The following is a 25,725-nucleotide window of genomic DNA, read 5'->3' as shown; positions in this document are numbered from 1 at the left end:
GAGATGTGGAGTAGGTTAATAACAAGTTAAAATAAATATTCTACCTTTCTTATTGCTATTCCTATTTCATTTTTCTGCTCAGCAGCCGCCCGAATTAGTGCTTAAAATTTGATAAATTTTTTGCAGGAACGGCATCATACAATGTACAATTGTCTTCTGTATATTTTTACTGTTACAAACGCTAAGTGGTGTTGCAGTGAGCACTATACCGACCCGAGCTCGAGGCGTACTGGTCCTAAAACAAGCCTTGATAGATGATTCGCCACCCCAATGCCCTTGTTTAGGTCATGTTGAGGCAGCACGATAATTTGTGTGTGTGTGTGTGTGTGTGTGTGTGTGTGTGTGTGTGTGTGTGTGTGTGTGTGTGTGTTTGTGTTCGTGTTTGTGTCTGTGTTTGTGTCTGTGTCTGTGTCTGTGTCTGTGTCTGTGTCTGTGTCTGTGTTTGTGTCTGTGTCTGTGTCTGTGTCTGTGTTTGTGTTTGTGTCTGTGTTTGTGTTTGTGTCTGTGTTTGTGTCTGTGTCTGTGTCTGTGTCTGTGTCTGTGTCTGTGTCTGTGTCTGTGTCTGTGTCTGTGTTTGTGTCTGTGTCTGTGTCTGTGTCTGTGTCTGTGTCTGTGTCTGTGTTTGTGTTTGTGTTTGTGTCTGTGTCTGTGTCTGTGTTTGTGTTTGTGTTTGTGTTTTTGTTTGTGTCATGATGATATTGATATTGTTAGTCCCAGTATCATTTTGGCTACATCTGGTTCATATGCGTATATAATCTTATCGGGTTCCTTATTAAACTGAATCTAAATATTTGGTCTTTGGGGCTCGTTGTAGCAGCAAGAATCATTGGTTAGTTGTGTTTAGCAATGTACGTAACCCGGTATTTAAGGTTATATCCATTGAAGCTGTTTATTTAATCAGTTTTTGTTTCCTATATCGAGTAACTTGTCGTTACATATCTTTTTGAGAATGGATTTGCCTTGACAGGATGCTGTGTATAAGATCAGTATTTAATTTAATTTATTAAATTAACTTATTTTAATTGCAGGTGGTAGACTCCAAAATCCAATTGAAGCTGTTAAACTTACCCGGTACCTTGTATAGACTATAGAGGGCATACCGCAGTTTCTGTCAAGACTCAAGTTTGCGACCATTTGCATTTTTACCACCTGTCAATGGTCACACTCACATGCGAACAGTCCGTGAACAGTCTGAACGAACGCCAAGACATTGAAATTTAATAGACATTAGACAATGAACTTAATTAATTCGTGCAAGTGCATTAAGATTATAATTAAGTTCATTATGATTGTAATTAAGATTGTATTTTGTAATTAGGGAGCGCTTGTCGTTGTGCCTGATAGACCTTTACATTAGAACCCAAGCTGTGAAATCAGTGCCCGAGGGCTGCCAGATTTTTGTCCAATTCCCAACTAGCAAATTAGTTAACAGGTAAATACCAGGCTTTGTGGTGCTTTACTATTGTAAAATAAAAAGCGGCATATTAGTTTGCCCCATGAACCGCTAAATTGCAATGTTTACAATGTTTGGATAAAAATGGGTAGTTATGAGTCACAAAACTACATGACCTATATTTGGAATTTGCTGCGAGCAATTTTCGATCGATTCTTGGACCCAAACATGATATATTCAATATTTTTGATTGAATTACAATTAATTAGAGAAAGGAAGCCTAACAACATCTTCTAAACCAGCTCAATATCTATCCTAACTGTAATTCTTGGTCGTTCAATATCGTAAATGACATTCCCATATCTCATTCGAGAATATTTGCAAACTTGGACTCGCTTCAAAAATAGCTTTATGTAATGTCAATAGTGTTTCATGGTTAATTTTCAATTCTTAACATGAAATTTTCAGAAGTAACATATCGAATCGCATTTCGATCGTTTAATTTTGACGAATTTGTAAACTTAGGGCCTTTAAAAAATTTATAAATATTCAAAATTTGCGGGATTTTAAATTTGGCCCCGAATAAAATTTTTTTAAAGGTTTCCCAATCAATATTTATGCAAAACTTAAGGTAAACTCGGCGATTCTCGTTGTTCTGAAAATTTGACACTGCCAAATCAATATGTTGAGAAACTCATTGAGTCTTTTTTTGAAGGAAGTATGTTATTGAAATTATGCGAAACTGAGTGATGATGGCAAAATTTGTCACAAAATTGTTTCCGTATTCTTTTGAACCTATAAGCCTCAGTACGTGATAAATTTCTATAGCCTGATATTATAGGATTATGGAAATCATGCTTAACTATCAAAGATAATGTTGGTTTAGTTCAAAATATAATGCATTTGATCAATTCTGCGGCCAAAAGCGACTCAAAATTTTGGGTGCGTAATTGCCCAACATAAAGTTGTTATTGTGCTGCGTTAATAGTATGGAGTATGGTGTATAAATTATTTAAGATAACTTAATGCGCCATAAATTGTGTATTAGCTCCCAGGACATACATGGGTATCTGTCAAGACTCTGTCAAGACTAAAGCTGATGGGGAGGGGGGGGGGGGGGATGAACCAGCACAGCTGTGAAATCATTGGACACTGAATGTTTAAAGTATCTCCAGAGGTTCTTAGTTGTCGGAGCTGATTGGATTTCCCAAGCTAGCATGTTAATTAGTTAACTAGGTAAAATTGACAGGTTCTTAGTTGTGCGTCAGCCGTTTTAATGCGTAGATTCTGACATATCAAAAATGTTCAGAACATAATATAGCGATGATTAGATCTAAATTGAATCGTTGACAATTTGCACACACATACGATTGTCGTACCGCTAAATTGGCATGTCACAAATTGTTTAGATAGGTAATGTCGAATGCATATGTTATCAGTCACAATTATCCTTAATGACCTATGATTTAATTGATCTGCGGAGCAATTTTCACTCAAGGCACTTCATTGATCAAACACAACACATGAATATTTCATATTATTTCTGTCCGATTGATTGACTGATTAATTGAGGAGCAATAACCGGAAGCACTGAAACAGTACTCGGTGCTAACCAATGATCTTCATCGTATGCCTATCACATAGTAATTCTTGAGTGTAACTTTGTAAATGACATTTCTGTCATTCGAGAAATCTGTTGCATAACTATAGTGACCGATCTTTAGATTGAAATTGCTTATTTTGTAATTGTTTAGCAATTGTTTAAAACCATTTGGTTAATTTCGCATTCTTGAAAAAACAGCTAAATTTATTCAAGAATGTAAAATCAATATCGAATCTATTAAGCTCGATTCGATAATTTTAAGACTATTGTAAACTTAAAGACTTCGATTAAAACCTATTCTAAACTAGTATACTAAATATGTGAGTAAAGATATATTATAAGCTACGTCAGTGAGCACCTCGTGAAATAAAAATGTTGTTAAATAACAGATTGTTTCCAATTATATAGTTTATAAACATAGCAATATATTGAAGTAAACTTACGGCGAATTCGGTCGGATTAGTTGCCCCCTTGAGTTGTTGCCGCAATTTGACATCTGCCAGCAGAGTCGAATATGTTCGAGAAACTTCGATTGCACACTTGATCTTTTTCTGTAAAGGATTCAGTTATGTAATAATCTGAGGAATATAGTGTAGACTCATATCAAATGTCTAGCTGTGACTGACTGAGACAAAATTTGTACCACAAAAATGTTACCGTCATTCTCTTTTCCGAAGGCCTATAAGCCCTTCAGACGCTGATATACAAATTTCTCTCATACGTGCCTAATATTAAATATGGATTATGGACACAACATGCGTAACTAAGTGACTTTAAATTTTAATGACTAATGACCCATTTAACTCGATTTAGTATCAAAGCATTCCATACAGCATTAGTGGAACTATCCTCAATTCTGACGAGTTCAACCAAAAGCGGAGACACGCTATATTGCTTCCAGCCGGCTTATTTGAAGTGTGCTGTAAATTGTTCATCCGATAACAGCTATATTTTAATACCAGTTTAAATTTCAGCAATTTATTTGTTAGCAAACTTATGTTATTTCTTATAATATTTTGTATTGGAATTTTGTATTGTCTCAATTTTGTCTCAATTCTGTCGTAGTTATATCATCAGAACTGTCGCACACAGGACTGTCGCTGTTCTGTCAAAGCACTTTCGCAGTTCTGTAGAAGTTTTTTCATCGCAGGAATGTCGCAGTTCTGTCGAAAACAAACTATTGTACGACCCGGAAAAGGCTGCAATCAACACATCTATGCTACTGCGTAACACTATAACGCTCTGGAGTATGAAGATGGCATCCGCGTATGCCATTATTTTAGTACAAAATTTAGGTTTTAAAGAGCAATTGAATTATCTAACTGATCAGTGGTTGCTCCAGGATCCACGTTGGGCCAAACTTACGTTGTTGTGGTTATTTTAAATTGCGTATGCAAATTTTTGTAATGAACGTGGCACGCGGAGATTGGAGAATGGAGTCGTTATTTAGTGCTGCTTTTGAGAATACGTTGTGGCATTATATATAAGACGTATTGTCAATAACAGCAATTGTTTTGTGATCAGGTTATTCGTCTCAGGTTATTCTCAAGAAAGCACGCGTAATTTTGTTCGGTTCGACCTCTAGGCAATATAAAAATACCATGTTGGGCTCACAAACCGGGTTAAACCAAATATTTTATGGCACCGGCCTTAGCTCATTATTTAGTTATTAATATTAATCGTGATCAAGCCACATTTCCTTGCAACATTTTGAGACAAAACATGGCGGTGTCCAAGATGTCCGCATTCATTTCATACAAGCTGGGCCCTGGGAGATTGCCAACTCGAATACCATGAAGTACCAAGTGTGTTTGTAATTTTATTTGACTACTGTACGCTGATATCTGGAAAAGAGGGCTGGTCCACAACGTTGATTTTAAATAACTACATTTTCGTTATATAACAGACCTAAAATTTTACGCGTTATCCACTATCCAGGTTTCAGACTATCCTTGCCGAAAAGATAGCTTTTATGAGATTTTCAGGCTCCTCCCACTCAAAAGCCTTATTGGTCAAATTATGAAGTCATATTTACACGATATATTCACATATACTACATATATATATATTACCACGACCCTCCACGCAGCCATTAAGAAAGCTTAATAAACTAATGTTCACTAATTGTTCACTAATTGTTCACTAATTGTTCACTAATTATCCCAGTCTCATCACGTAAGTAGTGTAAATTTGCTTACTACTTTGTATGTTTTTACGCTTTTGAAGTAAAGTTTAACTTTATACAAGTGTCAAGTGTTTTACCATATGTCTCGTTTTGATATGTCTAATTTTGAAGTTGATATTTCTTTTTCCACACAAAGAAAGGACAAGAATACTAACCCTGGAAATTTTTAATTTACGTCTTTATACTTTTATAGGTTCTTGGGCTTTTGAAGTCAAGGCTTATATATAAGATCTAAGAGTATAAGAATTCTGTCTTAAAAGTTGTACACCTTATAATTTCTTGCCTTAACCTTACTTCGTGTTTTTCCTGGTGACCACTCACCATGGTGCGAAATAAAATCCAACAAAAAACTCCTGACCCTACGAAAAATCGTTTAAGGGGGCCGCGGGGAGGGGGGGGGGGGGGGTCTCCATCAAAAAGATTTCGAGATAATTTGATGGAGGCCCCCCCGGCCCCCTTAAACACTTACCTCTTTAAGAGGGCTCAACACCAGGGCGATAAAATGGATCTCCTCTGCTCCGGGACCCAGGTTAATAGTGTTGTGGAGCAAACACATAACCACGTGATTCTCTGTGACCTCATTGCTGCTACACCTGAAATACCACGGTAGTTAGATATTATGTTTAATTGTAGATAAATGTCACATCTTATTATGAAGCGTCAATAATATGCGAGGTGGTCAGTGGCCAAATGAACGTCCACATGTGAAGACAATGATATAGATTATGGACAATTGTGTAAGTGCCCATAATATTCCATAATAGCCCATTTATATTTTATAAATATTTAGGTATGGCCCCCTAAAACTGGTCTCTTATGTAATATGTATATTGTCCTGCAGGTCCACCCTTTCAATAGTCCAATTTGTCTTCGTCTTTTCTACCTATTGAAACTATCGAGAGGTTTAGAAGTAGGCCTCTTCACGGTGATTACGCAATCTGCGGACCACCTCATTGACTGCACCAATCGATTATCAAGTTAGAATTTTCTGCACTGAGCTTGTCAGGAAGGGCGTCTAGGTAGTTTCCAAGAAATGTTTTGAAGCTCAAGCATTGACAATTTGGGGGAGAACATTCCAGAATCTTACAGATCTCACTGTGAATGAGTAGTCATAGGCGTGCAGCAGCTGATGCTTTTTTTGGTGAGAGAAGGGAGTACCGTATAACTTTAACTCCCAGTCTGGCATTCTTTGTCCGATAATATATTTGTACGTGATACTACTTGATACTTGTACGTGATAGGCTGATATATTTCTTAAATTAACTTTATACGGCATATTACTCCGAACATAAAATCCTAAAAAAGTATCGCCATTTATTTCCCTTTGTGTTTTTAAAATATCCAGCTATTATCAACGTGGTCACTTGAAGTCTATTTTTTGGCGATTAAAGTGAAACGAAGCTCAATGTTTTCATAATATAAGTTATATTTCATAATACTGTATTAAAAGTATTATAGCATCGTTTTGATTATCATTCAATCGATTCAAAATAGTTTGGATTTGCCACCAAGTTTACTTTAAAATTAAAACTGATAACTTAACTTATGAGAAGTCGGCACATATTTTTTGAAATAATTTTTCATATCTTAACGATAAAATTAGTGATTTTAGCATCGAAATTTGACAGGTCGCTCTTTAATTAATAGAGATAGGGCTCAGGATTCCAAACATTTTAAAATCTAGCTTAGACATCTTAGATTCCGATCGTAATAGAATTTTCATTTGGCATGATCTTTTATAAATCTTTGCAACTGTTATACAGTGCAAACCTAAAATTAGTTGGGGTTCAAAGTTTCTATTGGCATTTTGCCTCGGTATTTAGGTTGGCAAAAAGGCTCTCTTAATCTAAAATATAATAATTAGATATCTATTTAATCATTTTATCCAGAGTGTACTCTTTACAGGATTGTGGCTTATTATTTGAACCTCAAACATGATTTCTGGATGATTCTGTAAATTCAGTAAATTCAGTAAATTCGCTGAATTATAGCTCTAGCGGATTGACGGAGTTATGTCAAGACTTTTAATGTGGACGATCCGATTCTATTGAGGTTTAAGTATGGCATGATGATGGAGTTAGGTTGATAATGCTTTTTTATTTTTATCTCAAAAGCCCAAACGTGCGTGGTCACTCGTAATTTGTGACGTTTTGTCGTATATATACGATGAGTTTGGAGAATTGTGGTCGTTTTAATTCAAACTTGAAGGTGGAATTAGTGAAGTTCTTGCACTATCAGTAGAATAATTGCACTAATGTATCGGAAAATTGTCTGCCATAATTTCTTATTAAATGGCATTGCTGGTAACTGGCATGAAAAGGAGGAAAATATTAAAGTCTGAGAGTTTTAGTCCAGACTATAAGACTCAGAGAAGCATTTAAATTGTAACAAGTTGACAATTATATATATTACGGAACACAGCTGGTTTCCTTATAAATAGCAATAGTTTTCCTTAAAACTTCATAACACAACTACTAAGATTGGTATATTAGGATTCATATATTAAGAGGTTCTTATGCTAAGAACTTTGTTAAACCTAACTCTTTTTGCATGCATATATGATACAATCTATGAATTGACGCTTTTTTTGTTTCATAAGCTTTACTTTACTTGGAATAAGACCATACCTCGTCCGGTTAATAGTTCAACCCGTCCGGTTAATAGTTCAACCCGGTTAATAGTTCAACCCGGTTAATAGTTCAACCCGGTTAATAGTTCAACCCGGTTAATAGTTCAACCCGGTTAATAGTTCAACCCGGTTAATAGTTCAACCCGGTTATTAGTTCAACCCGGTTAATAGTTCAACCCGGCCTTCGACCACATTTCACTGTCACTGTTAAATAGGGGCAATAGCATGCATTGAGGTATTTCTTAATAGATACCTAATGAAGTTCATTTTTCCTTATTCTCGAACAACGGAAATATTATTCAAGATAGTCAAATGTTTATAAAGTTTTGCAGTGTCGAAAGTAATCTGTAGTTATCATACTGGTATGATGTTTTAATGATCCATCTTACTATATAAAAAGCAAGATGATACATTTATTATATAAATATCAATACTAATAATCCCAAAATGTGTGTCTATCTGTCTGACTGTCTGTGTGGGAAATTTCCAAATGGTTTAATCGAGAAAACGGTAAAAGTTATGGGACTGGTTTTTCCGAAGCCAAAGCGAAAATTTAAAAAAAAGTGGCCGGTGGTAAGTGGTTTAATTGATGGGTTTGTGCTGCAAATGTCATATTAAAGTGACTAACTTATTGTCCCTCTCGCATACTCTCTCTCTCACTTACTAGTCTCTCCCCATTTACAGCTCCCATAATTACCAGGGTTGTGAAATACGTCATGTTTTACGTTTTTTTGAATTGGAGCGTTTTTACGTTTTTTTAACAGGTTTTTGCGTATTTATTTAAAAAACGTTGTGATTAGTCACCGACTACTAGTGAGCGAACCAGCGAAGTACGAACACTGAGGCCTGGGCCACAATCACATAAGCAGATTGCAGTCTTCAGTTACACTGTACATTCCTATTAAAACTGCAAAGTATCGAAAAGATCCATCACATATCGTCATTACTCACTTTATTATTGTAGTTAAGCGAACATTCCAGACTCTGCTATATTATACCGTCAGATTATATGTGCGAGATAACGCTAATTCTATAACTTAAATGATAAATTAGCGCATATTAAGATGTTTCATATTTGATATTTCCAGAAAGTATAACCGAAACTATATTTAACATCTGATGTTGCTCTCTTAGTAGGCTGTAGGTGCATGGCATGGTCATAATCTCATTTCTTGCTTACTGATAGAAAGATGAAACTGCAGCTGATTCCCACCCCTCTTAGTTATTCGTGTTACATGTACAGTAACTTAGAAAGCAAGAGTATTCAACAGTCAACACAACTGGCAAGTTTGATTGGTCATACCGCTACATTTTGAATTTTCACGTGAGTCGGCTTGATTAGATTATGCGAACGTTTTTTTCTCGTTTTTTGGAAAAAATAGAAAAAAACACGTTTTTAACGTTTTTTGAGTTTACCATTTACGTTTTTCACAACCCTGCTAATAACTGCTTTGAACATAATTAGGTAATTTGGCAGTTGAGCCTGTTAAGTATTCCTACTGGATACGTATTACGTGATGGGCGCTTAGAATTAAATTTCGTTTTCAACTGAGAGAGTCCCGGCCATAGGCAGTAGGCACGGGTTACACTAGTAATATAATATATCTGTTGACATTTTACTGCTATAAATGATGTCAACGATTTTGGACCACTAGCTACAAGTAAATCTGGGCTTTGGGCATGTTGAGGTGATTTGGCATAATTGCAACCTCCCTCCCTTCCGGCGTCCCCTTAAACAATATAATTTAACAATCAGCACCAGCCACACTATAGATTTTTTGGCGGACTTATATCTTTATTATATCAGCATTGAATTGTAAGACAGCAGACCGTGTGGTGCCACCAGCCACGGACCGTGCAGTTGTATGCTAATTAGTAATTAGCTCAATATTGATTAGGTTACAGGAATAGTTCAATACGATTCCATTTTTATTTATTTATTTTATACCATGCAAAAACGCTCCAACGTTTTGTCTAAAGACACTTGGCGCCTCCAAGATGGTAACATACACATGGTACAAGCTGTAATTATGGTAATTCGCATTCGAACAATCATTTGGCCTTAGCTTGCAAGTTGTATGACACTGTTAACCAAATTTCTGGAGCGAGCCCAAGATATAACAATTCCTTGAGCTCGCTCCAGAAACCTAGGTTCGTGTGGGAGAAGCCAACCCCTGGTTTTCCTTGTGAGTATTATTTAAAGCTATAACACAAAGCCCTGTTTGCCACCTGCATTATACTATTATAAATCACAGGTTTATGAGTGGAGTTGCTGATGTTAATTAGGGCCGGTGCTATAATGTTGTTCGTCTCCAGCGGCTCTTTGAAATTTATACGTGGAAACTGAAAAATGAATGTTTCGTATAGCCTTAATTAATAGCTAGTTTGATCTAATAATAATGAACCATTCGTCCTTTCTTTCAGTACGCAATTTTAGCTATTTCACTAAGGGTGCCACTGATCCTGTGTTACCAGCTATGCATTGGAGCTCTTTAACATGTTTAACTTAGGGAATTTATACTATTCGTTTTTAATTGCATCGGTTTAATTTATTATGATCCATGAAGCTTTCTAGTACCCGGCCGAATTGGCACTGAGATCCCGATATCCTTAAACAAAATAGCAGTGGGACTTTGGATATTAATTTAATACAATGTGCATTCATAATATATATTATTATATTATTATTTAATCAATATTTGATAACCAATCACTAAACAATAATATCTTAGCTAAGTCTGCTGCAAATGATGACGCACAACCTGTCTCAGTACACAACCATTGAAACATTCTCAACAACCTTCTTCTCTGTGAGTCCCTCCGGGAGGATGCTGAAATTGGACACCCTCTGGGGAGTCATTCTTGCGAGTTTGTGCGTTGCAGGGACATTGGGAAACATCATCTCGCTTATCTACTTCGTGAAAAAGAAAAAGAAAACAATCCACGACACCCTATACACCATGATGTGTGTATTAGACACGCTGACATCTTTGCTTTCATGGCCAGTTGCCGTTGTCCTTTTCGCTTTAAGGAAAAAAATGTTTTTTAAGAACCCTACATTTTGTGGGCTCTGGACTATTTTCTGGAAAGGTGCAACTACCATGGCACTCTTCCTAGTCATGGTCATCAGTGTCTCCAGGACTGTCTCCATAGTGGCTCCCTTTCACAACATCATGAAGCCACTGATCATAGGAGCCATTGCTGTGTATGTCATTTTTGAGTTCGGATTTGTCTCCGTACTGTATGGTTTGGACGTAGTTCAATTCGTTTTCTACAACGATATGGGCTATTGCTCATTCGCTCCAAAATCTTTCAAAAAAGCAGCTGGAAGAAAGGAAGTTTGGGACAAAGTCTTCGTCCCGATAGCAAGCGTCCAAACCTTCGGACCAATCACGATCGTCATTGTTAGTTTTATTTTGAGCGTTTTTGCTTTGTTAACACGAAAATCCGCCAGCGGGAAAGGTCGCACAGAAAATAAAATTTGGAGGGCCTCAGTCACAATTGCATATTTCACCGGAATCTATCTATTTTGCCAGTTGCCTTTAGTTATTACTAAAATAATGTCACACTGCACTTTGTGGTTCGAAACTGAAGATTTGTTCTCGCTTGATTATTTCATCGGATGGAATTACAGTTACCTCTTCCAGATCGTATTCCCAGTCTTGAATGCCACCCTCAATCCTTTCCTTTACTACTTCCGAATGCCAAATTACAAAACCTGGATGAGAACCAGCGGATTAACAAAATTCACCTCTACTGTCCAGTCGACAATGTGTAAAACTGTAGCGTCTCTGCGCTTAAAGAATGCACCCTTTCTCACCACTGATCAGTCTCGACAGTCAACGTCTGTTCTCCGCACCAAAGTACTGTATAAATATGACTCTGAGTTGGAACTTCCGAAGGACAAGCTTTTGCAGACGGACATTCCAGAGATGTAGAAATATTTCTTGATTTAACAACACTGATTATTTTATGTGATGATAGTTGAGCTCGAGTGCTGTTATAAACGAGTTTAAATCAGTTTAAACAACCGAAACGATTTCTATATTTGAAAATTTTAGAACTTGTGCCATATCGTGTTGACATAATTTGTATTTATATTCTAGCCAGATAATCTTATAGACTTTTATCAAAAAATCGAGTGTATTTTGCATGTGCAGGATTTATTATCTCAAGTTTTATGCTTTGCTGTAATCTATCATTTAGTCACTAGTCATTTCACGCCTTTTTCTGCAAATCAAAGAACATAATTATATAAACTATGAACCTTTGGAAATTGAATTGAACTAAAAATTGAACTTAAAATTGAATTCTAAATTGAATTCTAAATTGAACTCACAAGATTGTGACAAAAGAAGGTTCCGTCTCATTTTCACCTTTCTCATTCGTTTTCATGCCCTGCATGATCTCCATAAGCTTGTAATCTGAGATAATAAAAATAGTACTAGAGATAAAATTGGCATACAGATTACAGTATTTCTAACTAATTTCATGATCATCAATATTATTGATGAAATCTAAAGTGCATTTCGTTTTTTTCACGATACATCGACCGTTGGTCTTCATATCAGGGCTGACTCAAAGTAGAGGTTTAATTCTACTTCAAAATCTATTACCTCCCACATTTTTAGTAAAATCGTCCTGAAACTTGGCAGTCACAAACTGAACATAATTCAGAAGAGACCTATAAATATTTGAAAAATGTGCACAACACAACTCATTACTCAAGCATATGAAAATAAAAAATAAATAATGCAAACCTGAATTTTCCTCCACCAGCGACGATATAATGTTTTCTAATTTCAAGTTGAGTCGTGGTTTCTGTAGGATTAGGAAGATTTTAATACAACACCAAATAAGGGTGATAATTTGCAATTTATTAATTTTCTCAACTATTCCTCAAAGAGACTGAGAAATAACTGGGAATATCTATCATAGTAACCTTCATACTGATAAGCTCAGAGTATAAACTTACAACAAAATCGAATGAGAAAAGATATTTGGGGGTGCGCGGCTTTTTTGCTACCTCCGACATAACACGTGACCATTACATACCTCTGATGCAAGCTTCGTTATCATCTCCTGTATGATATCGTGGACTGTGTGCTTTTCCAGTTTAAAAAGAATAATAGGATTTGACAGGAATTTCTGGATGTCTTTCATGGCACGTGCTTCATCGTGATAGTGCTTCATGGGCAGTAGCTGGGGAAATCAATTTTAGTTTGAAGAATATTATAGAAAAATATGAGGTATCCATTTAATTTATAATACTATATAAAACTTAAGCCCTGCTGAAACAAAGATGAACAAAAAAGAGGAAAAAAATTCATATCCGGAGAAATTACTGAAATCGAATAAAAATGTTTTACCCTCAACTGTCGAAAAATTTTATTTACAACGAAAATATGTTGAGACCCTCACACCAATTTATCTCATGATAACATTCCTTTCGTGAAGTGACCTTACAATAACATACCTTGCATGCCCTAAATGATGCCATAAATGATGAAATACCTTGCGTGAAGTGTAACTGAGACTGTGACATTCCAAGGGGCCTGGGTCCTCTTCTGTATCTTTGAGGGCGTTATAAGTACGGGACCCCAGTGAGTCCTCTCCCTGGTCTTCTGAAGAAGAACGGTCACTAGAAAATTCACAGGATATTTTAAATTACTTGGAATGTTGTAAGGAACCTTGTTTTTTATTTTATTTTTACTTTTTAGCGTTTGAGATAATCATCAGTAGAGCATTTTCTGCGGTGCAATTATCACTGAATTCCCAACTTTGGACGAGATGATGTTAAGCCAAATTCCAAAAAGGTAAGTTTTAAAAGTTCAATGGGGAGGATAGCAACCTGAGATCACATGAAATTTGATCATTTGGGAGCCATATAGAAGGGAACATGGTATCTTTATAATATGTGACAAAATACCGTCCAAACAAACAGATTTAAGCTGCAAAAAAACTAAATTATTACTTGAGATGTATACAGTTTACATCAAACAGTGTATATTCAACCATATATATTCAGTCAAAATGTTCCATATTACTGCCGATTCTCTCCGACTCCGATTCACATCAGAAACAATGCGTTATGCGATATAAAGAAAAACATTTTTGGGTAATACCGAAGCTACAGCGGTATCACAGTGACCAACCTTAGTTATAACTTTATAAGAGTGGAAGCATATGAAAAATAATAACCTAATTAACACTTGCGAAAGAGTACAAGTGAAGAATACCTACGCGACAGATTCTAACAAAATGCGTGAGATTATTTGGACATCGTATTATGGGCTATTGTGGAGAATCAAACATATTTTCGATTTCAAGCTAGGCTAATTAGATATATCAAGCCTAAATTAGATGCATCATGCGTGGTCACTGGTCATCAACAACTCGTTACAACTTAAATACAGGTAAGATTAAAATATGTATTCATTATATGTGTCTATACTCTATACCCATGATAGTGATACTACACAAATATATATCATTATCACAACCTGCTGTAATTTATGACTACAATAAACTAATTAATCACTGCTGGACATGATCTTACCAAAGATTGTTCGTTTCAGTGTGACGCAATAATAATACGCTATTTTGCGCTAAAAGTGTATTACATTATTATTAAACTGTTTTGAGTGTCAATTAAAATGAACAAGAACAGCAGATTAAGGTGTGTACTTGGAAATTAGTAGTTTAAGTTAGTTGAATTGCGCGATAAAATTTGTCAGAATACAAAGTTTAAATATCTTCCTACTCGAGTACTACTATACTTCGCTTCCCACAAAACAGTAATATCATATTATACGATTGTCATTTATCATCAGCAAAGATAGATTAAATTACGCTAATAAAATCTCCATAATGTTCTGTTTCTAATTACCTGTAAGAAGATAGTGCCGTAGGCAGATAAAACCGGTCGGTAAAGGTGCAGACAAGAAAAAAATACACGGCGAACAATGCACCCATCAGTTCAATCCCAACACTGAGAAAGAAGAATAAGCAGGACTTCGCCAAAAGAACAGCGGAGGAAGAATCTTTTTTTTGCTCTCCAGCAGGCATGACAGCGTGGTGTATCTTCGAGAAGAATTTGATAAGAGCAAAACAAACTGACATGTGATTCTGCATGTTGGGAGACCAGAAGATATGTGTTAGCCAATCAGTGAATTAGTAATGTATGATCTCTGTCACGTGATATCTCGGGGCCAGTAAGCACTTTTTGTTGCGGCACGTGATTCTTGGGGGCCAATCAGCTGTCTTTATTTCGACACTTTTATGTAGAACTTAGCTTCACAATATTAAGAATTAATATTTGTTTACAAAGAATTTCAACAGTCGGTGTTTTCGCCTTTCGGGTGTTCAGAACCGTTTCTTTCTTGTGAAGGCAAGCAGATGGGGGAGTCACTTCCTACGAGTAAAAACTCTCAGTGGATCAAACTGTAGACCACGACGGAATTCGTGAAGACAGAAAATGAACGACTATCAATAGTACGAACGGTTATGATGCTGTGTTGCCGGGGGTGACACTGTAACTGGCAATGGAGGAACGTATCGGCGGAGCTAAATGTAATAAATGCGCTCGAACACACAGTTATTACCAAAATATAGGAGGTAGAATGTCACAAGAACACACTCGATTATGTAATAAAATTAACCTTATTACGTAAATATCCAGCTAACAAGGTACAAGGTAACAAGGTAGGACGGTAGGATTGGCGACATTTGATCACGTGGTGCTAGAATCGGATCATGATTCGTTCTAGGCAGATGACGCTACAAGGCGAGTGTGTTTGTTTTGATTATGTTGTAGTTCAGCTCAAATGAAAAACAAACACGCGCAACGGTATAATAGGTATCAGGTGATTTGGTGCCGCTCAAAATTATAGCGTGCTACCTGCAGTGCAGCATAAACATTTAACCAGCTATTGGTTAGTACAATAAAGGTTGAGAAATGGAATGTCGCGCTAAATAAGAGTGTAGGTACTAGGTATAGTATCTGTAACTGGTCCGGGCGTGGCCTTGAAATGGGTGCTAAATCCAGTATATCCTATTCAGTAGTTTTAATTATGGGCGCCAGTTGAAAAAGGTTAGCGGTATACATGCTATGAAAAATGATAATTGAGACAATTTTAATCTTTCTAAGACGACAACGTATTATAAACAGGTATAGTAGCAGTGATCAAAGATTAAACGATGCTTCAAGCAACACTCCTTACAGTTATCAATCACCTCATAAACATGCTCAAGCGAATAATCTCTCACTCGAGCATGTTACAATCATAATACTGCCGTTTTGCTATTACTACAGTGACATTTAATCTTAATAAATACAAAAATATTTAGCTCAAAAACGGAAAAAGGTGGAAAACGAATACATTATCGGTAGCTATTTACAAGTGAAATTACTTGCACGGACCTGAAATATTTCATGGAAACAAACAAACTATAAATTATAGATACATTCGAGTGTTGCTAATGTGAATAATAAACACTTTCTCGATCGGTTTATATTCCCCCTGTTTAGTTCACCCTCATTGAGAGTTACACTTCCAATTAAAGATAGTGGATTATTATGGTACCGCGACAATTGACCCCCCGACAATTGACCCCCCGACAATTGACCCCCCGACAATTGACCCCTATGTAATTACACTGGGGTCAATTGTCGCGAAATCTAGGGCTGAGTACGACAATTGACCCCCCGACAATTGACACCCCATGTAATTACACTGGGGTCAATTGATCGGGTTAGGGTCAGGGTCCTGGATCAAGATCCTGGGTCAGGGTCCTGGGTCAGGGTTAGGGTTAGGGTTAGGGTTAGGGTTAGGGTTAGGGTTAGGGTTAGTGTTAGGGTTAGGGTTAAGGTTAGGGTTAGGGTCAGTGTCCTGGGTCAGGGTCAGGGTCAGGGTCAGGGTCAGGGTCAGGGTCAGGGTCAGGGTCAGGGTCAGGGTCAGGGTCAGGGTCAGGGTCAGGGTCAGGGTCAGGGTCAGGGTCAGGGTCAGGGTCAGGGTCAGGGTCAGGGTCAGGGTCAGGGTCAGGGTCAGGGTCAGGGTCAGGGTCAGGGTCAGCCGGTGGGTCAATTGTCGGGGGGTAAATTGTCGGGGGTCAATTGTCGGGGGGTTAATTGTCGGGGGTCAATTGTCGGGGGGTCAATTGTCGGGGGGTCAATTGTCGCCCACCCGATTATTGAGAGAATTGAGAGAGATAAATTAATAAATTAAACTATTTAAACTAATATTTAGTAAAATATCAATACTTCAATATTATTGATATTAGGTTATGTACCGTAGTAATTGGAATCTTCTGATTCATCAGCGGAGTCAAAAGATATTCCCAGACCAGCACGGTTTTGCACCCGCACATGCCTTGGCCTTAGGCTTATTACGTTGCTCACTGCGCCCATCAATCAAAATTTCACACAATATGCGAGCTAGGATCAATAAAATAATAAAAGGAAACTAGAAAATCATGATCAATCATATTGAGCGGTTTAGCAATGTATATTTTTTTGCTCCTTTATAAATTTTTCTTTTGCAATTCAGTGCAGGTTTGTGATATTTTATTCATCGAGATCCCCAATCTCACCAATCATCGTTACAATCTATCTGCGACTCAAGTGCAGTGTGCTATTACTATAATTTGTGTGGTGATATACACTATACATGTATGTTAAGTATGTTAGTGTATATTATGTAAACGTTGGATATGATAACTGAATACTTACTAAGTAACTTAGTAGTGTTACATAATTAGTTATTCATTAAACAGAGTTGTAACCATCAATTTGAAAACTTCATACTCACCATTATACTGATCCTTGTATCCGTTCGCCCGATCCGTTTTCAGGTCAACACTCACGTCATTATCTTGAACGTCACCCTCAACTAACAGCTCAAATGCAGCCATCAGGTTAAAACTTTCTAATTTGGAGGTTTGCAACAGTAACAAGAAGTTTTAAGTGCAGATCATGAACGTAGACTAAAAAAATTAATGGCTCCTAATAAGAACGAATCTATTTATTGCTTTATTGACGGTAAGGGACACTCATGCGCGGGGCTATAAGAAGAAGGACCGTTATAATATGGGCTCATGAAATATGTACTTAGTGCAGCAGATTTGATGAGCTGTAATATAACTATAATATAACTGCGCAAAATATCTGCTAGAACGAAGGTATAAGATTTTGCCAACAATAATATTATATGTAACAGTGACTCCTAATACAGTATGATCGGTTATACCGTATGCATTATACCGGGCTCCCCGCAGCGGATTTAATATCAAATATGCTAGTAATCAGCATCGTGTCTGTTTAGGCGATAAATGAAGATTGAATATGGAAACATCTTAAATATGGGTCATACCACAGCGTTATTTGCCGGTATTTGAGCTTTTCATCTGGTAGTGGAACAGCAAATTTTTTCATATTATGGAGCTAGCCTGGTTAAAGCGCTGCCATCCCATTACATAATACTCGATAAATATGTAATAGATTTGTGGTGTTGTAATTAGTTTAAAACCCGGTTCAGCGCCATGAATATGATGGAGCGCATAGCTTATAAAACATTGGATTAGATGTTCACGTTGCTAAAACACGTTCGATCTGTCTTGCAGATATTCACGACTTGATAACATTTTATAAATAGAATATTTTTGTGTGGGGGGGGGGGGGGGGGGGGGGTCATGAGCATTTTTGAAAGTCCCAACGAAAATGCCAAATTCTCATTCTCAAAAATTGATTTTGAGCATTTTTTGAGCATTGCACTGATATGAACAATGAAGAATGATTTGGTATATCACTATTTTTGAGTGGAAAATTTTTTGAGAAAATGAGAAATCCATCCAATTCTCAGCTTCAAAATTTTCATAAATACTCATGTGTAACTTAAGTTTGCTGAAATTCTGCGACTCTGGTTTTTTGGAGGAGAATTTACCGTTTTGAGAAGTTAATACCGCTGTAATTAGATTGGTTTTCAAGGTTTAAAATTTATACTATGTACATATATAAAAGTTATATATTATGTAAAACTTATACGGGTATTTGCCTCACAGAATGGCCAAAAAAAAGGAAGGTCTCTCAAAGTCACAAAACACACTTTATTCCAGTTTTTATCTCATAAGAAGCTAAGTTGACACTCATATTTTTCTTCCCGGGGGTTCATTTAATCTCATAACCATTTTTTCTTTGAGAAAAATTGGCCGGAAAATCTTCCTCCAAAAAAACATGCCTCACAGAATGGCCAAATCTGAATTTCTATAATTTTGTTGATGGAGATACTTTTTAAATTTCTATCACCACACGTTCTTAGAAAACCTATTAAGGAATGGGGTAATAACCTAAAACTCACGAAAAAACTGAGCTGTGAAAAATTATTTCACAAAAAAGAAAAAATGCCTGACAAAATGGCAAAAAAAAAAAGAAAACGAGAAAATTGTATTTTTCTAAAACCTTTGGCTCTTGTTTCAGGCATGCTGCTGGTATTAATATGCCTTGTTAACACCCCCATATAGGTGAAATTTCTTAGAACTGAATAAAAAGGGCATAATTTCCTACACCAAAAATGGCCATTTTGTGTGGCGTTGTTCATATTCCCTGATTTCATGATTTATAACCTTCATTCGGCTGTAAAAACACTCCATCTGGGGTGTTATTATATGATAAATAGCTTGTGAATACTTTAGACTTATGGTTTCATTGAATAAAAGGAGTTTTAAATTTTGGCCATTTTGTGAGGCATATTTTGGCCATTTTGTGAGGCGTTTAGCCATTTTAACATTTTGTGTCTTCCTAAATTGAACAATGTTCGTTTTGTTTGATGAATATTATTCTTTAAACATCTTCTGTCATACTGGTGCCAGAAGTTCTCACCAAAATGCAAACTTAGTTCAAAAATTTGAAAACAAATTTTGTGAGGCATATTTTGGCCATTTTGTGAGGCGTGTAGCCATTTTAGCATTTTTTTCTTCCTATATTGAACAATGTTCGTTTTGTTTGATGAATACTATTCTTTGAACATCTTCTGTCATACTGGTGCCAGAAGTTCTCACCAAAATGTAAACTTAGTTCAAAAATTTGAATCAAATTTTTCAGTGCTCAAAATTTCTACATAAACAGTCATATTTATGCCAGAAAATGTGGTCCTAGTTAATGATTTCACCACAGGAAGTGTTGCCAGAAGACTTTTGTTTCATATGGTATCCACAAAACCTACCAGTCTTTTATAAAAAATTAGTTACAAAAACATTTACAAATTTGGCCATTCTGTGAGGCTAGCCATTCTGTGAGGCATTTACCCGTATATATGAAAACAGATATAACTATTTAGTGTACCACGGCCGTGAAAAGATGACCTTTAAAGCTTTTAGTGTAATTATGTTGCAATTTTGAGCTGTTAGCGGCCAGCTTTTCGCAACCTCTCTATAAAACTAAAGAGACCAATTTCAAGCCAGTTCACGAGAAACAATAATTATACCTTCATAATTACATTATTCGTGATTTCTTGTTTAATGAATATCGATCCAATCATGTTCATCAGAACACATGAAAGCAGATATCAAAGAGTTAATGATGATATCATTTGCAGACGTAGCGACTGTTCCAAGAGAGCGACCAAGAAAGGGCCTTGCGGAAGGAATTAATGTAACTTTGTTGCTTCTTATTTTGGCGGTACTTACTCGACGACTAACCGAACACAAAATTAACATGTACTGTCTTAGTCCAGTAACATTTTATAACCATAATTTGAATACCAATTTAATATGTCTGGTTCCTGGGCATATAATTTAAGCTACTATTTAATTCTTCAAAACATATGTACATTTAAAATATGTCCTCAGAACGGAAAGTTAGATGTCAATCTTGGAAAATATTGGTCGGTTTCTGTTCAAATTTCGCCGCATAGTATATCTTGTTATTAAACTCAGGTATTCCAAATTTTACGTATCCTGCTCAATTTGTTTAGTTTTCATCACCAAAAAACCACATAAAATGACCGTTCTTAATATAAATAAGTTAACACCTAAAATCATAATTTGGCGATGACAAGGAACCTGACGGCTGACCTGTTTAAAATTTAATCATGTAATGAACAAGATATTTCCACCGTGCAGCGCTCCCCGCTATCCAGTATCAACTAACACAGGTATGGATTACTGTGGACGGTATGAGGACAACTTTGAAACGTTAAGAAAGGTGTCATATTAATACTATGTGGAGACATATCCGTGACTGTCGAGGCTTTTATAAAGGTTATAATTCATTAACAATTCAAGAAAGATAACAGTAATAATAACAGAATAATAGTAGGAAGGAGATTAGAATTCTAAAATAAACAAATAAGTTCCCTTTTAACTTATACTCGGTATTTAACGATTAAGTCATCTGAAAACTGGAATTATAAGTTATGATACTAATTTGCAACATTACGATTTACGACTGATGAATGCTGTTTATCTCCGATTTGAAAAGTCACATACTACGTATTTTTATTAAACCAAATCGTTCGATCATCTTTCGTTAACGGTGAACAACTTTATTATTCGGGAGGCCGACTTAGGGGGACCCCTGATTATCAGGGGTCAGTTCATAAATCAAGAGGCTTGCATATAATGAACATATTGACATGAGTGCAGAGTTGAGTCTGTACGGAACCTAGTAGTTTCAGTTCCTTGTTTAACTTGCCGTACAGCAAGGACATCCACTACTTTAGCCCGGCGAGGTACATAGCTCACTCTACAACTCCGTGTCAAATGTTTCATATATACTAGCCAAGTTCACAAGATATATCCTTGTGTTTGAGAAGCGCTCGTTAGAACTGCTTCCTTTCCCTTCAGTATCCCACAGTCTCTCGAGTTTCGTAACTGCCAGAGAGCTCTCTTAAACAATTACTAGACCCGGTGATTATAAATCAAGAGGCTTGCATATAATGAACATATTGACATGGGTGCAGAGTTGAGTCTGTACGGAACCTAGTAGTTTCAGTTCCTTGTTTAACTTGCCGTACAGCAAGGACATCCACTACTTTAGCCCGGCGAGGCACATAGCTCACTCTACAACTCCGTGTCAAATGTTTCATATATACTAGCCAAGTTCACAAGATATATCCTTGTGTTTGAGAAGCGCTCGTTAGAACTGCTTCCTTTCCATTCAGTATCCCACATGACAGGAGGATCAGACAGCAACAGAAAGGTACAGGGTGAGTAAAAAAAATTATACACTTTGTAATTCAATAATTTAAATTTGAAAGCTTATCTCAATCTTTCTAGTCAATAAGTCTGGACCTTTTCCTGAGTTTTTTGGAATCGGCCAAATATTTTTTCCACAATCGGCAACCCCCTGGAATACCCATTTAGAAATCCTTGCATTTCTCAATTTTACCCTAATATTCGGCTATCTAATAAGAACTCCAAATAAAAATATATGGTGTTCTGAATGTCAGGAAGTATATGGGGTTGGCCATTAGAAGTATCCTGTAAAATTGTAGGAGTTTCTTAGGGTCACCCGGCCCATCTGAGGGCGATAATCGGGCAAAAATCGTCAAAATGGGCGTTTTTTCGTAATAAAACAGGCGTGGCGGTCTAATTATGAAATTTGGCAGCAAATGGACTTCACTACTGTGTTCCTTGATACATTTTACAACTAAAACCTCAAGATTAAGATAAATTATGGTAATTTATGTGGTTTTAAGACCTGTCTGTAGAAATTTCGCTTGAGCCAGATTATGGCTCATTTTTGGATATGAGGAGCGCCCCACATAACATCAATTATCTCAATAACCAATTGATATCTTTATATGGGGACTTTTTAAGCACTCCAAGGAGTGTCCAAGCTAGATCTGTATGGAAAGATAGAGAAAATATAAATTTTTGTTGAGCTACAAGAACCGCAAAAAGAAACATGCAAGAATTGTACTATTTTTATAAAGTATTTAAATTATAAACCCCTTAAAGAAATGCATGACCAAATTCTTCAATCCACTTGATTTTTTGTATCAGCTATCTCAAGGCATATAACTGATACCATACAAAAGGAACGTGCCAACTCCTTATAGTTTTTCCTCCACAATTTTAAGAATCAAAGTGTATAGTTTTTATTACGCACCCTGTATCAATGCTTCATTGATGCGAATAGTAGAACTTCTCAACTTTTGCTCCCTAAAAAAGAGAAAAAGTAAAAAGTAAAATCTCAGCGACTCCAAGTGTTGAGATTGCTAGGCTGAAGCTGAGGGAATGTAGCATAAAATACCACTCAGATGCCAGCTGAGGACAACCGTATAACTGTTCAAGAATGCAAACAGAAGCTAGGCGATGCCTATCAAGCAGCCCAAGAGCAACTGCTGGAGGGGCGGGTCCGGGAACTGGAAGAGGCATGCTAAAAGCTGGACCATGATCAACAAGATCACAGGTAAAGCTCCATCGTATACTGGCAAAATCAAGGAAAACTCACCAACGGAACGAGTTCAGAAATGGCAGGACTATTTTGCTACTCTTCTAGGCTCACCACCAACAGTAGCGAATGCGGAAGAGGATATTGATCCAGTCCACTATCATGAGTACAGGAAAGCAAAGTCCAGTATAAAGGAAGCAAAAGCATGGGGTGACGACAACATAGCCCCAGAAGTCTTAAAACGATGCGACCTTGATCAAATTGTCTTAGACTTCCGTAACAATGCTCTATTGAAAGGCGAGAAACCAGACCAATGGTCAATTGCGAACATCGTATCAATTCCAAAAAAAGGGCGACCTTAGCGAACCAATGAACTATCGGGGAATAAGCTTGTCATCCCTAGTTGCCAAGGCTCTGAACAAATTACTGGGCGGCGCTCAGCCTGTCATTCCGCCGAATCTCTATTCGGCATAATATTATGTTTATGAACATAATAGCCTGGAGTCCCCAGATAATGAACAAAATTGTCCTGAACCGGTTGAAACCAGAAATTGAGACAATTCTGCGCAGAAACCAGAACGGATTCAGACCAGGAAGGTCAACAGCCCAGCAGATATTGATACTGAGACGTCTAATAGGTGGAAACTGCCAGCTGGTCTGACATTTATAGACTTTAAGAAGGCTTTCGACAGTGTACATCGTGGGAAAATGCTCAAGATGCTTAAACGGCTCATGTACGAGAAGACAATGACCAAAGTCCTAACTCCAGATGGAGAAACGGAATTGTTCGAGATACTAGTAGGTGTGTTACAGGTTGATACCTTAGCTCCTTACCTTTTTGTAATAGTCATCGACTACTGTATGAGGCAAGCCATAGGTTATGATGCGGAGCGACTTGGACTCACTCTCGAACGTAGAAAAAGCAGAAGAGTGGGGCCCAAGATCATTACCGATGTGGACTTTGCAGATGATATAGCACTTATATCGGAGGACATGGATAAGGCTAACGAGTTCCTGCTCCGAGTAGAATCGGCAGCAGCGAGCGTGGGGCTTCACAAATATGACATTGAATATGGAGGATCGATCTAGCGACCTCCAAAGTCGATCTGGGAAAGCCATAAAAAATGTGGATTATTTCATCTACTTTAGATCAACTGTGAACTATCTTGATGTCCAACTGTACCTAGATGAAGAAGGCCAAATCCAGTACTCACTCTATAGGAAGAAGACAGACGCTAGACAGTATTTGAACACTACTAGCTTCCACCCTCCCCAAGTATTTGATTCGGTTGCATTCAGCCAACTGCTCAGAGTCATCAAAAGGAACTCTCAGGAAGACACCAGCCTCAAAGACTTGGAAGATCTGGAGACCGACCTTTCTAGATGTGGGCACAACGCAGACAGATTGGATGAATTGGAGCCATTAGCAGTAGAGAGAGCCTTGAGATTAATGTTAGTACAGCACACAGATTGGCCCCTAAAAAGGAGAAGAGTACAAGTTCCTTGGTGTTTACGAAAAAGTTCTTCAAAGAAGTGAAAAGTCTTAAATCCTTAGTACATGACATGAAAGAGGATATACAGAGATTAATAGGTGATGTACGAATTATCTTTGCTCTGAAGAAACATGAGGCAATTAATGACTATGTCATAAAGAATAGATCTCTTAGCCAAGGGGTTGCCCAACACCAATTTCGTGCAGCATCCTCTCAATCATGTAGTGGTAAGAAATGTGGAACTTGTCCCCTACTGTTCGAGAGTGGAAAGAAAGTAGTGGTCAATGGAAAAAAAGTTATCCTGGACATGAGGTTGAACTGTAGAGAAAAAAAAGTGATATATGTTGCCCAGTGTAGTATTTGTACAGGTAGTAATTTAGGAGAGAGCACATATGTTGGTCAGACAACCACTGAAGTGAGACAACGCTTTAATGGGCACAGGAGCAAATTTAAATTTGATGCTGATAAGTCTTATACTAAATCAGCTTTATCGCAGCATTGTTTTAATGAACACCCGGAATCCATGAGTCTTATGAATTTTAAAGTTCAGAACAAATATTTTGGGGATAAATAGAATTAAAGTTATAAGATGATAAGTTTAGATATTTGTGTTGTGTTATTTATTAGCCTTTGTTTATTCTTGTCAGTATTTATGTTTTTATTAATGATTGGTGTCCCAATAAAAGATTTTTTCCATCCATATGAAATTTTTGGGATTCTTGTTTTTAAGACTGTTTTGTTTCACCTAAATATGAGCCTAACTTGATTCTATTCAGGAGGTTCTCTCAAGATGATTTTGTATATCGAAGATTTCAAGAGCCTAAACTGTGTATGATTCGCCTCTCCAAACAAATCTAAAGTAGTAGATCATGTCACCAATTAGTGACGTATATCGACGAATGTCGGAAGAAGGACAAGGATTCAGCCCTCACATTTGCCCGGCGGTGCTGCAAGCCCTCTGTTCAAGAGTATGTGCGAGCTATTAAAGAGCGGCAGGTCATTACTGACTTTCCTATCGACATGTTGAGTGT

General features: G+C 37.0%; 2 protein-coding genes across 6 annotated transcripts in view; both read right to left on the bottom strand.

The window, feature by feature from the left end:
* The window catches only part of LOC134824178 (uncharacterized), an 85,067-nt gene that overhangs the window by 34,254 nt on the left and 25,088 nt on the right, over positions 1 to 25,725 (bottom strand). The gene's annotated exons all lie outside the window — the stretch shown is intronic.
* Positions 1 to 25,725, bottom strand: part of LOC134824171 (solute carrier family 4 member 11-like) — a 54,922-nt gene that overhangs the window by 15,156 nt on the left and 14,041 nt on the right. Inside the window, exons 1-7 of one of the 5 annotated variants that reach the window (XM_063835919.1) lie at positions 17,620 to 17,732; positions 13,325 to 13,434; positions 12,866 to 13,012; positions 12,571 to 12,631; positions 12,150 to 12,234; positions 5,651 to 5,774; positions 3,440 to 3,547 (exon numbers count right to left, since the gene is read on the bottom strand). In XM_063835919.1, coding sequence (XP_063691989.1) covers positions 3,440 to 3,547; positions 5,651 to 5,774; positions 12,150 to 12,234; positions 12,571 to 12,631; positions 12,866 to 13,012; positions 13,325 to 13,434; positions 17,620 to 17,722 — 738 coding nt within the window. In that variant the 5' untranslated portion in view covers positions 17,723 to 17,732. Of the gene's footprint in view, positions 1 to 3,439; positions 3,548 to 5,650; positions 5,775 to 12,149; positions 12,235 to 12,570; positions 12,632 to 12,865; positions 13,013 to 13,324; positions 13,435 to 17,101; positions 17,279 to 17,619; positions 17,733 to 25,725 lie in introns of those variants that run through there. The other 4 variants (XM_063835920.1, XM_063835918.1, XM_063835917.1 and 1 more) reach the window with 4 other exon arrangements.

This window comes from Bolinopsis microptera, chromosome 12 (assembly GCF_026151205.1).
Source record: "Bolinopsis microptera isolate Bmic1 chromosome 12, MBARI_Bmic_1.0, whole genome shotgun sequence".
Classification (NCBI taxonomy): Eukaryota; Metazoa; Ctenophora; class Tentaculata; order Lobata; family Bolinopsidae; genus Bolinopsis; species Bolinopsis microptera.
The sequence above is the reverse complement of the archived record's forward strand: the minus strand, read 5'-3'. Positions and strand labels throughout refer to the sequence as shown.